Source organism: Somniosus microcephalus, chromosome 27, assembly GCF_052327205.1.
Source record: "Somniosus microcephalus isolate GS21.2 chromosome 27, FLI_Smic_1.0, whole genome shotgun sequence".
Classification (NCBI taxonomy): domain Eukaryota; kingdom Metazoa; phylum Chordata; class Chondrichthyes; order Squaliformes; family Somniosidae; genus Somniosus; species Somniosus microcephalus.
This window is the reverse complement of record NC_141013.1, coordinates 35,829,772-35,843,624: the sequence shown is the minus strand read 5'-3', so window position 1 is coordinate 35,843,624 and position 13,853 is coordinate 35,829,772. Positions and strand designations below refer to the sequence as shown.

Here is a 13,853-nt window from a genome sequence, read left to right as displayed (position 1 = left end):
CACACCCTCCGACTTGTGAGAAGTACCACAGGAGATGCACTAGTTAAAATAATACCTTGTAATAAAAAGAAAGTGAAATGCATATGCAAAAGATACTGCCTGTATAGCTCCAATAAGACAGTTTAGCACAAAGTCGGAAAAGGTAGATTTGCACCTTTTGGTGTATCACAGAACAGAAACAGTTGCATTTTAGTCCAGTACTAAAAAAAAAATAGGCCCATTTATTTGATGTCTCTTTTTCTTCATCTTTAGACATAGTGCGAACATCAATCTTCATCACAAACTTCTGACCAAAGGCTCATATGAGACCCAAAACAACTTCTTCAACACCACCCCTATAACAAAGGAACTTTGCGAAGGTGTTCTGGTAAGAACTCACATGGGACAGACTCCAGTAATATTGAAAGGAAAGAGCAAAAACGAACATTTTGTGTTTTCTCTCAACAACGCTGAGGAGCAGTCTAGCGATGCCCAAGGAGGAGATGGCTTTTATGATGGGACTGTGCTGGATCTGAGCACTACATCCAGTGTCAAGTCCGGAAGCAGTATCCATTCATGGGATTCGGACGCTGGGAGTGAAGAAGGGGTCCCTGTGAATGGTGAGGGAGGTTTTGAGCGCTCTGATTTAATGGTGAAAGATAAGTTATACCAGCTAGCTGCTGCGGTCGAGGAGCCTATTGACTGTTTGATACAATCCCCTTCTGCTAACTCACCAATCATGTGCAACATTTGCCAGAAGATGTACAGTAATAAAGGGACCTTCAGGGCTCACTACAAAACGGTGCACCTTCGTCAGCTGCACAAGTGCAAGGTGCCTGGTTGCAACACCATGTTCTCATCTGTTCGGAGTCGAAACCGGCATAGTCAGAACCCTAATTTGCACAAAGACATGTTCTGCAGCTCCAGTGAGAGTCACTGAACTTCTCCCACACCTCTTAAGATAATGGATTTCAAATTTCCCATTGATGTCTATCCAGCATTCGTTGCAGCAATCGATGGGAGAATTTCAGACTGAAGAAACTGCCAAGACGTTTTGTATTGTGTGGTGATATGGACACGTTTTGCTACCTTCTGCGGTCCTCCAGATTAATGGAATGCGGCCAAATGTTTCCAACATTCCTGTTTTATAGGTGATGAAGATAGGAATCAAGTGGACCTCATAGTCCCCTAAACCTCATTTTATGAATTAGACTTTTTTATATAGCATGAAAGGCTCTTTGCTGCAATTCTTTGATTATCTGGATCAAAAGGCACTTTTGATACTTTTGGCTCTCGCTCTGTTTGACTAAAGATGCCTTTTCATGTGCACTTATGCCACCTTTTTCACATTCCAGCTTCCTGACTAAAAAATATCATGACGTATGGATTGGCAAACGAGGCACAAAAACATGGCCAGATGCAACCCAAATATTTTACTTTTCTAATAACCCGAGTCTGCAGCAATTCTGATTCCAAATCAGTTCCATAGTGCTATTGTCGAGATGTTTTCCTGAAATCCCGTTACTGTGAATGTAACTCCCAATACACACCAATCATTTAATTAAGCTCCATTTGTTGGCTGATGGTTCCTCAGTTTGACTAGACTGTGTTTAGGCAAAATGAAGCTTCAGAGAGAACTGAATTGGAACATTTTTTTTCAGGTTGTGGTAAGGCTTTGTGGGGTACATTGAAATTAAGAATGTAATGTGATTTGTTGGTTGTTTTCTTAGTGCTTTTAAGTTATTCCATAACATTGTGAATGTTCAACCTTTTGCTTTTGTGATATGCAAAGATATTTGGTATTGGGGCATCCTACTGCTCACAAGGAACCTAAAAATCACAGCTTGCCAAAGATGTATCCAATGTGATAATCTGTAAATAAATACATTGACAAGTAATAGTCTTGGCAACAAATTCTGCTTGAAATAAAAAATACTTTTTTTTGTTAATTCCAAATATTACTTCGTAGGATTAAACGATGTATGATTTAAAAATGTGCTGTGTTTCTATTTAACGTGTGTAAATGTGCTGCATCCGATTATTTAAAAAGGAAACCCTAAACTTAATTATAGCTGCTGATTTGAAAGGGCACTTTCTCTCGACAGTTTGTTTCTGGCTCTATAATATTGCCAGTGCTAAAAATTATACAAATGCCACAATCTACGAGAGTATTCTGAGACAGAAGGTCGAAGGTTCGAGTCCTCCTCCAGAGACTTGAGCACAAAATCCTAGGCTGACGCTCCAGTGCAGTACTGAGGGTGTGCTGCACTGTCGGAGGTGCCGTCTTTCAGATGAGAGGTTCAACCGAGGCCCCGGGTGGCAGTGAAAGATGGCACGGTACTATTCGAAATAAAGCAGGGGAGTTTTCCCCGGTGTCCTGGTCAATATTTAACCCTCAACCAACGACACTAAAAATACATTACCTGGTCATTGCTGTTTGTGGGAGCTTGCAAGTCTTTTTTCTTTTTACACTTAAAAAAAGGACTCCATCAAATGTGACAATTTAATCATCATCAGAGATTGGCTGTATTAAGTATCATCCTCTAAAGTTGCTTGGCCCCTCCAATATAGAAAACAAGTGTTTTAGTTCTAGCTAAATGGTGTCAGAGGTGCCGTCTGCTCTCTCAGGTGGACGTAAAAGATCCCGCGGCACTATTTCGAAGAATAGCAGGGGAGTTATCCCCGGTGTTCTGGGGCCAATATTTATCCCTCAATCAACATAACAAAAATAGATCATCTGGTCATTATCACATTGCTGTTTGTGGGAGCTTGCTGTGCGCAAATTGGCTGCCACGTTTCCCACATTTCAACATTGACTCCACTTCAAAAGTACTTCATTGGCTGTAAAGCACTTTGAGACGTCTGGTGGTCGTGAAAGGTGCTATATAAATGCAAGTCCTTCTAAATAAGCATGTCAAGAGAAATCCCTCAGCACAGTGCCACCACAGACTGACAAGTGACCTCTCAATCACACCTCCAGTTATAATTAAGCCTGCATCCCTGTTAGAACTCACTGCCTCTTTTTTGTTACTAGCAATAATAAAAGATTTTTTTTAAGTGGAAAACTCCTTTCACAGTGGCGCGAGAGCCTAGTCTCCATTCTTGCTAGCGTTTGTGTCTCAGTACTTTGTATACACTGCACTGTTCTGATTCTAAAGTTTCACATCTAATTTGAAAGTATGTCCCAGTTTTTTTTCCTCTCAGGATTGCAATCATGTAACTTGGCAGAAGGAGAGGAGAAAGAGATATTTCAAACACAAAAAAAAACAAGCATTTCTTCAGAAATTAGCTGTTTTTAATTTAAGAAATAATCTAACCAGCTGTTTGTGATTGTTCAAAGTCACATTATATCATTATTATGCTCATAACTTGAGATGACGTTGATTACATTAATTTGATTACATTGGCAAGAAACACTTTTTTCATGTGAAAAGTTTCTATATTTTCTTAATTATTAATCAAATTAAGCTTTTACTTAAAACACGGACACCTGAACATCCATTAAAATTAGTTTTCACACCAAAGCGTTTTGCGTAAATCTTACTTCATGAACGCCAAATATGCTTTTCCTAAGAGGATCATAATTGGAATTACACCTAAGAAATATCACTTGTTTCAGATTTTGCTGAAATATATTAGAACCTGACTCTTCTCAGAAATAGATCAGAAGCTGAAGGTGGTATAAGGTTCAATATTACATTACCAGAGATTTAATAACTTCCGATTTTTATACGCGGATCTGACAGGTAAATATCCCATCATTTTCTCTGGTCAGTTGTAATTAATGTAAACTTATCCAGTATTTTTTTTTATCATTGATATAATAGAATGTTTCTGCACATTGGGGTTGTTTTTAACCCCCCAGTGTGGGTGAGGGGTTGTGTCACGTTCCCATGCCCTGCCATCTTAACTTGCCTCAAAACAGGCCGTCAACTCCAGGCAGGTGAGGGCTTACTTTACATTGATGTCATCGGGCTGATTTAAATAAAAAATTCAGGAGGCCCAAATGGGACCACATTCGACAGCGGGAAACTATTTAAATTAAACATTGGGAAGACCAAAGCCAATGTCTTCAGACCCCAGTACAAACTCCATCCGCAGCACGGTGGCATAGTGGTTAGCACTGTTGCCTCACAGCGCCAGGGACCCGGGTTCGAATCCAGCCTCAGGCGACTGTGTGGAGTTCGCACATTCTCCCCATGTTTGCGTGGGTTTCCTCCGGGTGCTCCGGTTTCCTCCCACAGTCCAAAGATGTGCGGGTTAGGTTGATTGGCTATGATAAATTGACCCTTAAATACGTGGGGTTACGGGGATATGTGGGGGTTGCGGGGATCGGGTGGGATATGTGTCGGTGCAGGCTCGATGGGCTGAAATGGCCTCTATCTGCACTGTGGGGTTTCTGTTTCTGTTTAACCGCCTCCATACCCCTCCCTGGTCATTGTCTCAGGCTGAACCAGACTGTTCGTAACCTCGCCTCCTATTTGACCCTGAGCTGAGCTTCCGACCCCATAACCTTTCCATCACCAAGACCTGCTGCACCCACCTCTCTAACATCACCTGTCTCTGCCCCTGCCTCAGCCCGTCTGCTACTGAAACCCTCATCCACGCTTTTGCTACCTCAAGACCTGACTGTTCCGATGTTCTCCTGTCCGGCCTCCCATCTACCAGCCTCCATAAACCTGAGTTCATCCAAAACTCTGCTGCCCATATCCTAACTCGTACCAAACCCCGTTCACCCATCACCCCTGTGCTCATTGACCTACATTGGCTCCAGTCCACCAGTGACCTTGATGTTAAAATTCTCATCCTTGTATTCACCTTCTCAAGGGCAATTAGGGATGGGCAATAAATGCTGGCCTTGCCAGCGACGCCCACATCCCATAAACAAATAAAAAAAATCCCTCCATGGCCTCACCCCTCCCTATCTCTGTAACCTCCTCCAGCCCTACAACCCTCCGAGATCTCTACGTTATTCCAACTCTGGCCTCTTGTGCATCCCCCCACTTCCTTCACACCACTATTGGCAGACGTTCCTTCAGCCATCTAAACCCTGAGCAAGGAACCCTGGATGTCAAGGGATATACAAGAATGGATTAGGAAAAAAGGGAGGCTTTTGGCAGATACAAAGGACTAAAAACAGTGGAAGCCCTAGAGGAGTATGGAAAGTGCAGGGGGGTATTAAAAAAGAAATTGGGAGAGCAAAGGGGGCAAAATAAAGGAAAATCCCAAGGTGTTTTATAAGTATATTAAGGGCAAGAGGATAACCAAAGAAAGAATGGGGCCCATTAGGGACCAAAGTGGCAATCTGTGTGTAGAGCCAGAAGATGTAGGTGAGGTTTTAAATGAATATTTTGCACCTGTGTTCACTATGGAGAAGGACGATGTAGGCATAGAAATCAGGCAGGGGGATTGTGATATACTTGAACAAATTAGCATCGAGAGGGAGGAGGTACTAGTGGTTTTAGCAGGCTTAAAAGTGGATAAATCCCCAGGCCCAGATGAGATGTATCCCAGGCTGCTGTGTGAGGCAAGGGAGGAGATTGCAGGGGCTCTGACACAAATTTTCAGAACCTCTCTGGCCACAGGGGAGGTACCAGAGGACTGGAGGACAGCTAATGTAGTACCATTATTCAAGAAGGGTAGTAGGGATAAACCAGGGAATTACAGGCCAATGAGCCAAACATCAGTGGTAGGGAAATTATTGGAAAAAATTCTGAGGGACGGAATTGGTCTCCACTTGGAGAGGCAAGGATTAATCAAGGATAGTCAGCATAGCTTTGTCAGGGGGAGATCATGTCTAACCAATTTGATTGAATTTTTCAAGGGGGTGACTAGGTGTGTGGATGAGGGTAGTGCAGTTGATGTAGTCTACATGGACTTCAGTAAGGCTTTTGACAAAGTCCCGCATGGGAGACTGGTCACGAAGGTAAGAAATCATGGGATCCAGGGCAATTTGGCACATTGGATCCAAAATTGGATTAGTGGCAGGAGGCAGAGGGTGATGGTCGAAGGTTGTTTTTGTGACTGGAAGCCTGTGTCCAGTGGTGTACTGCAGGGATCGGTGCTGGGTCCCTTGCTGTTTGTAGTGTACATTAATGATTTAGATATGAATGTAGGAGGTACGATCAGTAAGTTCGCAGATGAAATGAAAATTGGTGGAGTGGTAAATAGCGAGGAGGGAAGCCTCAGGCTACAGGACGATATGGACGGGTTGGTCAGATGGGCAGAACAGTGGCAAATGCAATTTAACCCTGAAAAGTGTGAGGTGATGCATTTTGGGAGGACTAACAAGGCAAGGGAATAAACAATGAATGGTAGGACCCTAGGAAGGACAGAGGATCAGAGGGACCTTGGTGTGCATGTACATAGATCCCTGAAGGCAGCAGGACGGGTAGATAAGGTGGTTAAGAAGGCATATGGGATACTTGCCTTCATTAGCTGAGGCATAGAATATAAGAGCAGGGAGGTTATGATGGAGCTGTACAAAATGCTAAATAGGCCACAGCTGGAATACTGTGTGCAGTTCTGGTCGCCACACTATAGGAAGGATGTGATTGCATTGGAGAGGGTGCAGAGGAGATTCACCAGGATGTTACCTGGGCTGGAGCGTTTCATCTATCAAGAGAGACTGGACAGGCTGGGGTTGTTTTCCTTAGAGTAGAGAAGACTGAGGGGGGGTACCTGATTAAGGTGTACAAAATTATGAGGGGCATAGATATGGTAGATAGGAACTTTTTCCCTTGGTAGAGGGGTCAGCAACCAGGGGGCATAGTTTCAAGGTAAGGGGCAGGAGGTTTAGAGGGGATTTGAGGAAAAACTTTTTCACCCAGAGGGTGGTTGGAATCTGGAACTCACTGCCTGAAAGGGTGGTAGAGGCAGGAACCCTCACAACATTCAAGAAACATTTAGTTGAGCACTTGAGACGCCATAGCATACAAGGCTACGGACCAAGTGCTGGAAAATGGGATTAGAATAGACAGGGCTTGATGGCTGGCTCGGACACTCTTTCTGTACGACTCTATGGCATTCCCTCCCCAAACCGCTCTACCTCTCTTTCCTCCTTTAAGATGCTCCTTTAAGCCTACCTCTTTGACCAAGGTTTTGGTTACCTTTCCTAATGTCTCCTTTTTTGGCTCGGTGTCAATTGTTGTCTGATTATGATCATGTGAAGACCCTTGGGACGTTTTACTACATTAAATGTGCTCTATAAATGCACAGTGTTGCCGTATTTTGAATTTGTCTCGCATGTATTTTATTTGTTATACTAAGCTATTAAATGTACACTATAAAACTACTCTTAAATGTTCTACATCTGCTTTCATCAAGGAATTTTTTTTTTACTAATTTAACAACGTGGTGACCAGTTAGCAGAGGCCGTGGTGAGAGTTAGTTATAGCTTGCTTATTATTTTGCAGTAAGCCATTAGCTTGAGTAGAGAGTGCTGCAAGATACACCACTGGAGTTAATTGCATGAGGAATGGAGAAACACTCACTTCTCTCTCTGTTAGTTGTGCAACAGTCTTACTGCAGCTACGTTACCTGTGAGTGATGAGATGCCCATTCAGTTTTGACATTTTTGCGATGTAGTTCCTCTCCCAGCGCGGTTTGTCTCAATTCTGCGCGCATTGGGGCCCTCAAACTATAACATCTAAACATCGTAAGAGGGGGAATTTTGCAAAATCCTCTGAAGACATCAAAAACCAATGCCCTGGCATGTTAAATATAACTAACATTCCACAGTTTACATTGAAGCCAAGAAACTGCACATAAATGTGCAAATGAAACGCATGAAAATAACCAAATGAACCTTTAAAGTGGCTTCAAGAACTGATTATAATTACAACCACCTGCCCAGCAAGAATTCCATACTGAGGAAGTTGAGAGACTCTTTCTGTGGCCTGTGTTCGTGTGAACTGTCTACCTACAGTAGCTATTAACTTTTTTTTCAACAAAGCGTGTCATCCAGATATATATTGTTAACAGAACTTGTGATTGCAGAAGATAGATGGATATATTAGGATATAATTTGTCCAGTAACAAAGATTTCTTTGTTTCCCTTCTCCCCCCAATTCAGGTCAGATATGTAATCTGCACGAAAATATTAACATCGTGATTTGGACTGTGCATGAAAAACACTCCAGGCAAAAATATTCAAGTAAGATCACATGCAACAGCGATACTGGTTTGCAAAGTCATTGCTCTTTTAAAAACCTTTCACTTGTAACATGCAGATTCTTTAATTCTCCCAGTCTAAGAATTGTGTAAAATGACATTTCAATTCAGCCATTGCAGCCTTGCGTTACTGTCTACGATAGGATTTATGTCATTGGTCGGTCGCATTTTTGAATGTTGGCATTACATTGTTGCATGGAAATTAAAACTGTGCACTGGCTGTTTTCTCAATTGTGCCCCATGGTTTAATAAAAGGCCAGAAGGTCCCAGGTTTGAATGGTCATAGCCAAGGGAGCAGTCAGAGTACGACCGTTGGCTTCAGTGTCCTTGTCGGAAGGAGAAGAATTAGTCTAAGTCCCTGGTCCTGAACAGTATCTAATGATCATTACATGAAAGTGCATACGTATGGATGTCAGGCAAGGATAAGACCATTCTTGACAGATCGGAAATGCCGGTTTTCAGTGCATGCGCTTCAAATGCCTAAATTTCCGATGTCCCTACAAGTGTGTACACAGCGCGTACACACCCATAGGGATCGGAATATCCGGCCCATTATGTTTTTTAATTAAAAGGCTGTTTGGATGATTTGTGACTCTCAGGCAATCGCGTAACAAAGTGTCTGTTCATTTCCCGATTAGCATGGGAACGCGGTGCGCTGCGAGGCTGGGCTTGTTGGGTGACCAATAGCGGGACTGTTGGAGGCAGGAGGTCATGTGATGAAACCTCTGGAAATACATCCAACCAGAGTTGGCCACCCTAGTGCAGGGGTATGGATCCTTGGGCACTTTGATATCTTACCCATCTGTCCATTTTTTCCAAGAGTGATCTTGGAAACTGGATACTGGAGGCCTAATTCAACAGTAGATCCAATCATAGCTGATCCCACGTCCCTCTGCATCCAGTGTGTACATGTTCAGTAGGAGGGTCAGACGAAAGTAATCAGAAGTGCCGTCCGTGGTTGGCATATCTAGTCCTTCAATTTTTGGTGAAGACGCATTGGCCAGTTGGAATGACATCTTCCCCTTACTGCTGACCTGGCTCAGATCAGCTCATTTAACACAGACCAGGCCTTGAACCTGGGACATTTCCAGGTCTGTATGGCTCAGAGCCCCAGCACTGTACACAGGCCCAAGGTGGGGACACGCCCTTACGATTTAAAAAGAAGTCACCTGAATGGTTCATTCAGTAGCATCATGGTAAAAATGCATCCCCTGTATCATTGTATGATGAGGAAGGCACAGTTTTGAAATCTAAAATTGAAGTATGGATAAATATAAAGAGTTATACCAATTCAACCAACTGGTACACAGGTCTTCCTATACGGCAAGGAAACAAAGTTGCACATCCCTCACATTACCCAATTCATTAAATATATTCAAGAAGGAGTTAGATATATTTCTTAAGGCTAAAGGGATCAAGGGATATGGGGAGAAAGCAGGGACAGGGTACTGAGTTTGGATGATCAGCCATGATTTCATTGAATGGCGGAGCAGGCTCGAGGGGCCGAATGGCCTACTCCTGTTCCTATCTTCTATGTTTCTATGTTTCTACCCTGCTGCTAGGTGTATAGCCATCCATCAGCAGGAATCTGGTGCAGACATTACCATGTTCCTGGGATTGGAAGCAGGTAAAGCCTGATCAATTACTTAACCACACTGTCCATGAGAATGAGGAAATTCGACCTTCTGCTTGGATACATCTCTGGACAAAATAGGGGGGGAGGGGGAAGCCCATCGTTGACTCAGAAGCTCTGGTATTGCTGCCTATTACAAGTTTAGGGTCTTGCCTTGAATAATCTCTCACGTACAGCAGTACTAGTTACTCCTGTAAGTGGTCTGAGCAGCTTGCGGTGAGGGGTGTGCACGTAATTCCCAGCATTTAATGGTATGATTATGTAACCCGGGGAGCAGCCATAGTATTGCCTTGAGATCTGAAATGAATATTTGTGTCTTTCCCATGTGCGCTCCTTCAAACTCAATTCAAGAAAACACTTGGTAAGGCGAGGTCAGATACAAATGATTAAGTTGAGTTACTTCACAGCAGGTGAGCATGTAAAGCATCAGTTAAGATCAGACTCGCTGGGCTCAAATTTCATCGGGCCGTTGAGGCAGGATTGGAGGCGTGTGGGGGGTTAAAATTGCAAAAACTGGTGGGCGGGCCCAACCCCGCCTCCATCCCACCTCTAAGCAATTTTCATTAAGTCATGTCTACTGGTCCCGTCTCCGTCCCGCCTCCAAGAGGTGGGATAGGCCGTTAAGGCTATTAACAAGCACTAAATTGCCTCTATAATGCCATTTTGATAGGCCTTGGTGATTTTAACCCTTTTCCCACGTGAAACACGCCTGTTCTGAACCACGACGGTGAAACCTGGCGGGAGCACAGTTGGATTGCTGACTATCAGCTGCAACTCAACCATTAAATAGGATATTTGATCAGCCATCATTTGCAGGTGGCAGGACTTTGTTGTCTCAGGTCTGGGGGAACTTTTAGAAGGCATAACCACAGCTGTGGAAGTTTGGAGCCTGACACCCATCTCCAGTGTGACCTCCTGGGAAACCCCTCTCACCACCTTGACTGAGCGCTTCCTCAACTGAGGCATATACCAGAAGCATGGGAGCCATTTATTTCCTTCCCTTCTGGACATTAGATGAGGATGAAGACCAGCCGCGGCACCAGCAGAACCAGGAACAACAGCAGCACCAACAGCAGCAGCACCAACAGGAGCGCCAAGCTGCTGCTCACCCACCTGAAGCTGCACAGGCCAGAAGGGGCCAGCGCATGGAAGCCCGTCGGCGCAGGAGATACCCCCCAAACAGGGTCTACAGACACAGGGTCAGCTACCTCAACATGTCTGAGCAGCAGTGCCAAAGGCGACTCCGACTTTCGCGAGAGGTAGTGGGTGACATCTGCGCAATGCTGCAACAATACCTGCAGCCCAGAGGACCAGGTGGACAACCCTTACCAGTGGCCATCAAAGTCACCACCGCACTCAACTTTTTTGCCTCAGGCTCATTCCAGGGATCAGCAGCAGACATCAGCGGCATCTCCGAGTCGGCCGCACACACTTGCATCACGCAGGTAACCGATGCCCTCTTTGCCATCGCGCACAATCACATCCATTTCACCAAGGATCAAGCAAGTGTCACGGTGCGTGCGGTTGGATTAGCTAATCTGGCAGGCTTTCCAAGGGTGCAGCGCTTAGTTGACTGCACACATGTGGCCCTTAAGGCACCCCATCGCAATCCAGATATTTTTGTCAACCGCAAGGGCTTCCACTCACTTAACGTTCAGCTGGTGTGTGACCACAAGAAGGAAATTTTGCATGTTTGCGCCAAGTACCCTGGCAGTTGCCATGACTCCTTCATACTGCGCCAGTCTAGTGTGCCTCCGCTATTCAGTCCACCAGACCAACTTAACGGATGGCTAAATGGAGACAAAGGCTATCCCCTGAAAACATGGCTAATGACGCCATTGAGGAGCACATCCAACGAAGCTGAGGAGAGCTATAACTCCAGCCACATGTCCACCAGAGCCATAATCGAGCAAACCATCAGTTTGCTGAAAATGCGCTTCAGATGCCTGGATAGATCAGGTGGAGCCCTGCAGTACTCAGCAGCCAGGGTCTCCAGAATCGTCGTGGTTTGCTGTGCACTTCACAACATGGCACAGCGTCGTGGCTTGCAGATTCCTGAGGGCCAAGTGGCTCGTCACATATCCTCCTCAGATGAGGAGGAGGAGGAGGAGAGCAAAAACGAACATCTTGCAGAGGCCCATCAACCAGCGGCAGCAGTACGCGAGAACATTGCTGCCCGGGATGCAAGGAACGCACTCATCTTGGCCAGATGTGCTTAACCTAGCCAATCAAGCACTTTTGCCTCACAGCTTCTTACCTGAGCATCGACAATGGCCAAGAACCAGCAAATTCCTAGCAATTTGACCACCATACTGACAATTGCAAGTAATCCTAAGCCCTCAACGTGGAAGTCCCATTCACGAAATGACACACGCCACAACTACAGCAGTAGCCATCAGATTTTGTATTTACAGTAATCATCTGATGGCCTTTTAACATAAAACATCAAATTTCACCCAAGTGACTACCCTTGTGACTATTTGTGCAGTATCTTTCTCTTATATGTGCTCCTACGTGGTGCTTCCCCTGTGGCTTCAGCAGATGTGGAGGCCCCTTGCTCAGTTTCTTGCTGCTCCTGTCTCGACACCTTTGGCGGGCGTCCTCTTGGGTTGCGAACCTGTGTGGGCTCGCCAACAGTCTGCTGCTCCTGCGGCTGTGCAGGGATTGAGACGCCGATCTCAGTTGGGTGTGGACTCTGGTGGGGCTCTGACCGAGGGCTCTGCAGTGGCATGGAAGTGTGAGCGCTTGGAGAGGAGCCCCCACTTCCTTGATGTCTGCCACCAACTTCCCTCTCATGGGTCAGGTCCCCCTCAGCGCTTGCAAGTGGCTTGAGAGCACCTTGCTGCACATCAGGGGGGCCATGGAGACCCGCATCTGCACTGGCAGTCCTACTCAGAAGGACTTCCATGAAGGTCTGGTTTCTCTGTTCAATAGATGACCATCGCTCCTCCAGAGATGTCATTCTATTCAGACCACTCACCATGTTTTCTGCACTCTGGCGACTTATCACCTCCATGGAGGTTGCCATCCTTTCCATGGTGATGCGTTCATGCGCCAATGACTGCACAAAGGCTCTGCTCATGTTCGCAATGGACTCCTCCATTCGCTCCACACTCGCAGCGACCCTGGAGACAAAACCTGCCAGAGACTCCTGCATCTGTTGCTGGAGTTCCAGCACCGCTGATCTTGTGGATGGACCCAGAGGCAGAGGGTCGACATGCAGCTGAGCTGAAGTGGGAGAGTCCTGCGCCCTCCGACTAGGACTCTCCACTGCTGTCCCTGTCTCCGCAATCTGCTGATGCTCACTTGTGAGCTGTGATACACCAGGTGACAACTCTACTATATGTTCCGAAGGTCCCACCGAGGTGTGAGTGTCTGCGCTGGTGCAGGGTGCACTTAATTCTGCTGGCGCTGCGCCCTCAGAGGTTGCAGCTTCCTCTGAGGAGTCTGGATGCTCAGGCTCTTCCTCCTGGCTAATGGGGATGGGTGCTTGCGATGGTCCTGTAGGGGAGTAAAGGAAAGAGTCAGAGATGTGATGCCAAGGTTACATGCACATTGAATATTGCAGATGATCATTAGTCCATCTGTTAGAGCTTCAGAATCACTATCAGCAATTCATGCAATGTCAATGAGAGAGTTGGAAATCGATTCTGTCACCAGCTTGCTGTGATGCACCCGTCTGTCCATCCCCCACTTGCGCATCGTCCTCCACTCCCACGATCTCCTGGATCGCATCCTCCCAGTGGATGAGGTGGGCTACTGAGGGTGACCCTCCTCCTGTCCTCGCTCTTTCTCTCTTATTGTGAGCTCTCTTTTCCTGCAATGAGGGAGACAAGTGGAGGTTGAGTGAGAAGGAAGGAGTGAGTGTAGAGACCCATAGCATAGATGCTTAGAAGGAGACAAAGATGGAGTGAGGTGGCAAGACCAAGGGCCCTCCCTGTGTGTTGTCAGTTATTTTCATAGCATCACAGTGATAGGGAGTGTGAGGGCTGCATAGTTGAATAGTTAGGTGAATGTGACCATAGAGTGAGAGGGAATGGGTAAGGGTGCATGGATGTCAGTGTCAAGT

General features: G+C 45.6%; 1 protein-coding gene across 1 annotated transcript in view; it reads left to right on the top strand.

Moving 5' to 3' along the window:
- bnc1 (basonuclin zinc finger protein 1) overlaps nucleotides 1–1,928 on the top strand; it is a 101,982-nt gene extending 100,054 nt beyond the window's left edge. The window contains exon 5 of the mRNA XM_085968848.1: nucleotides 253–1,928. Within this exon, the coding sequence (XP_085824974.1) occupies nucleotides 253–919 (667 nt within the window). The 3' untranslated portion in view covers nucleotides 920–1,928. The remainder of the gene's footprint in view (nucleotides 1–252) is intronic.
- The last annotated feature ends 11,925 nt before the right edge of the window (nucleotides 1,929–13,853 follow it).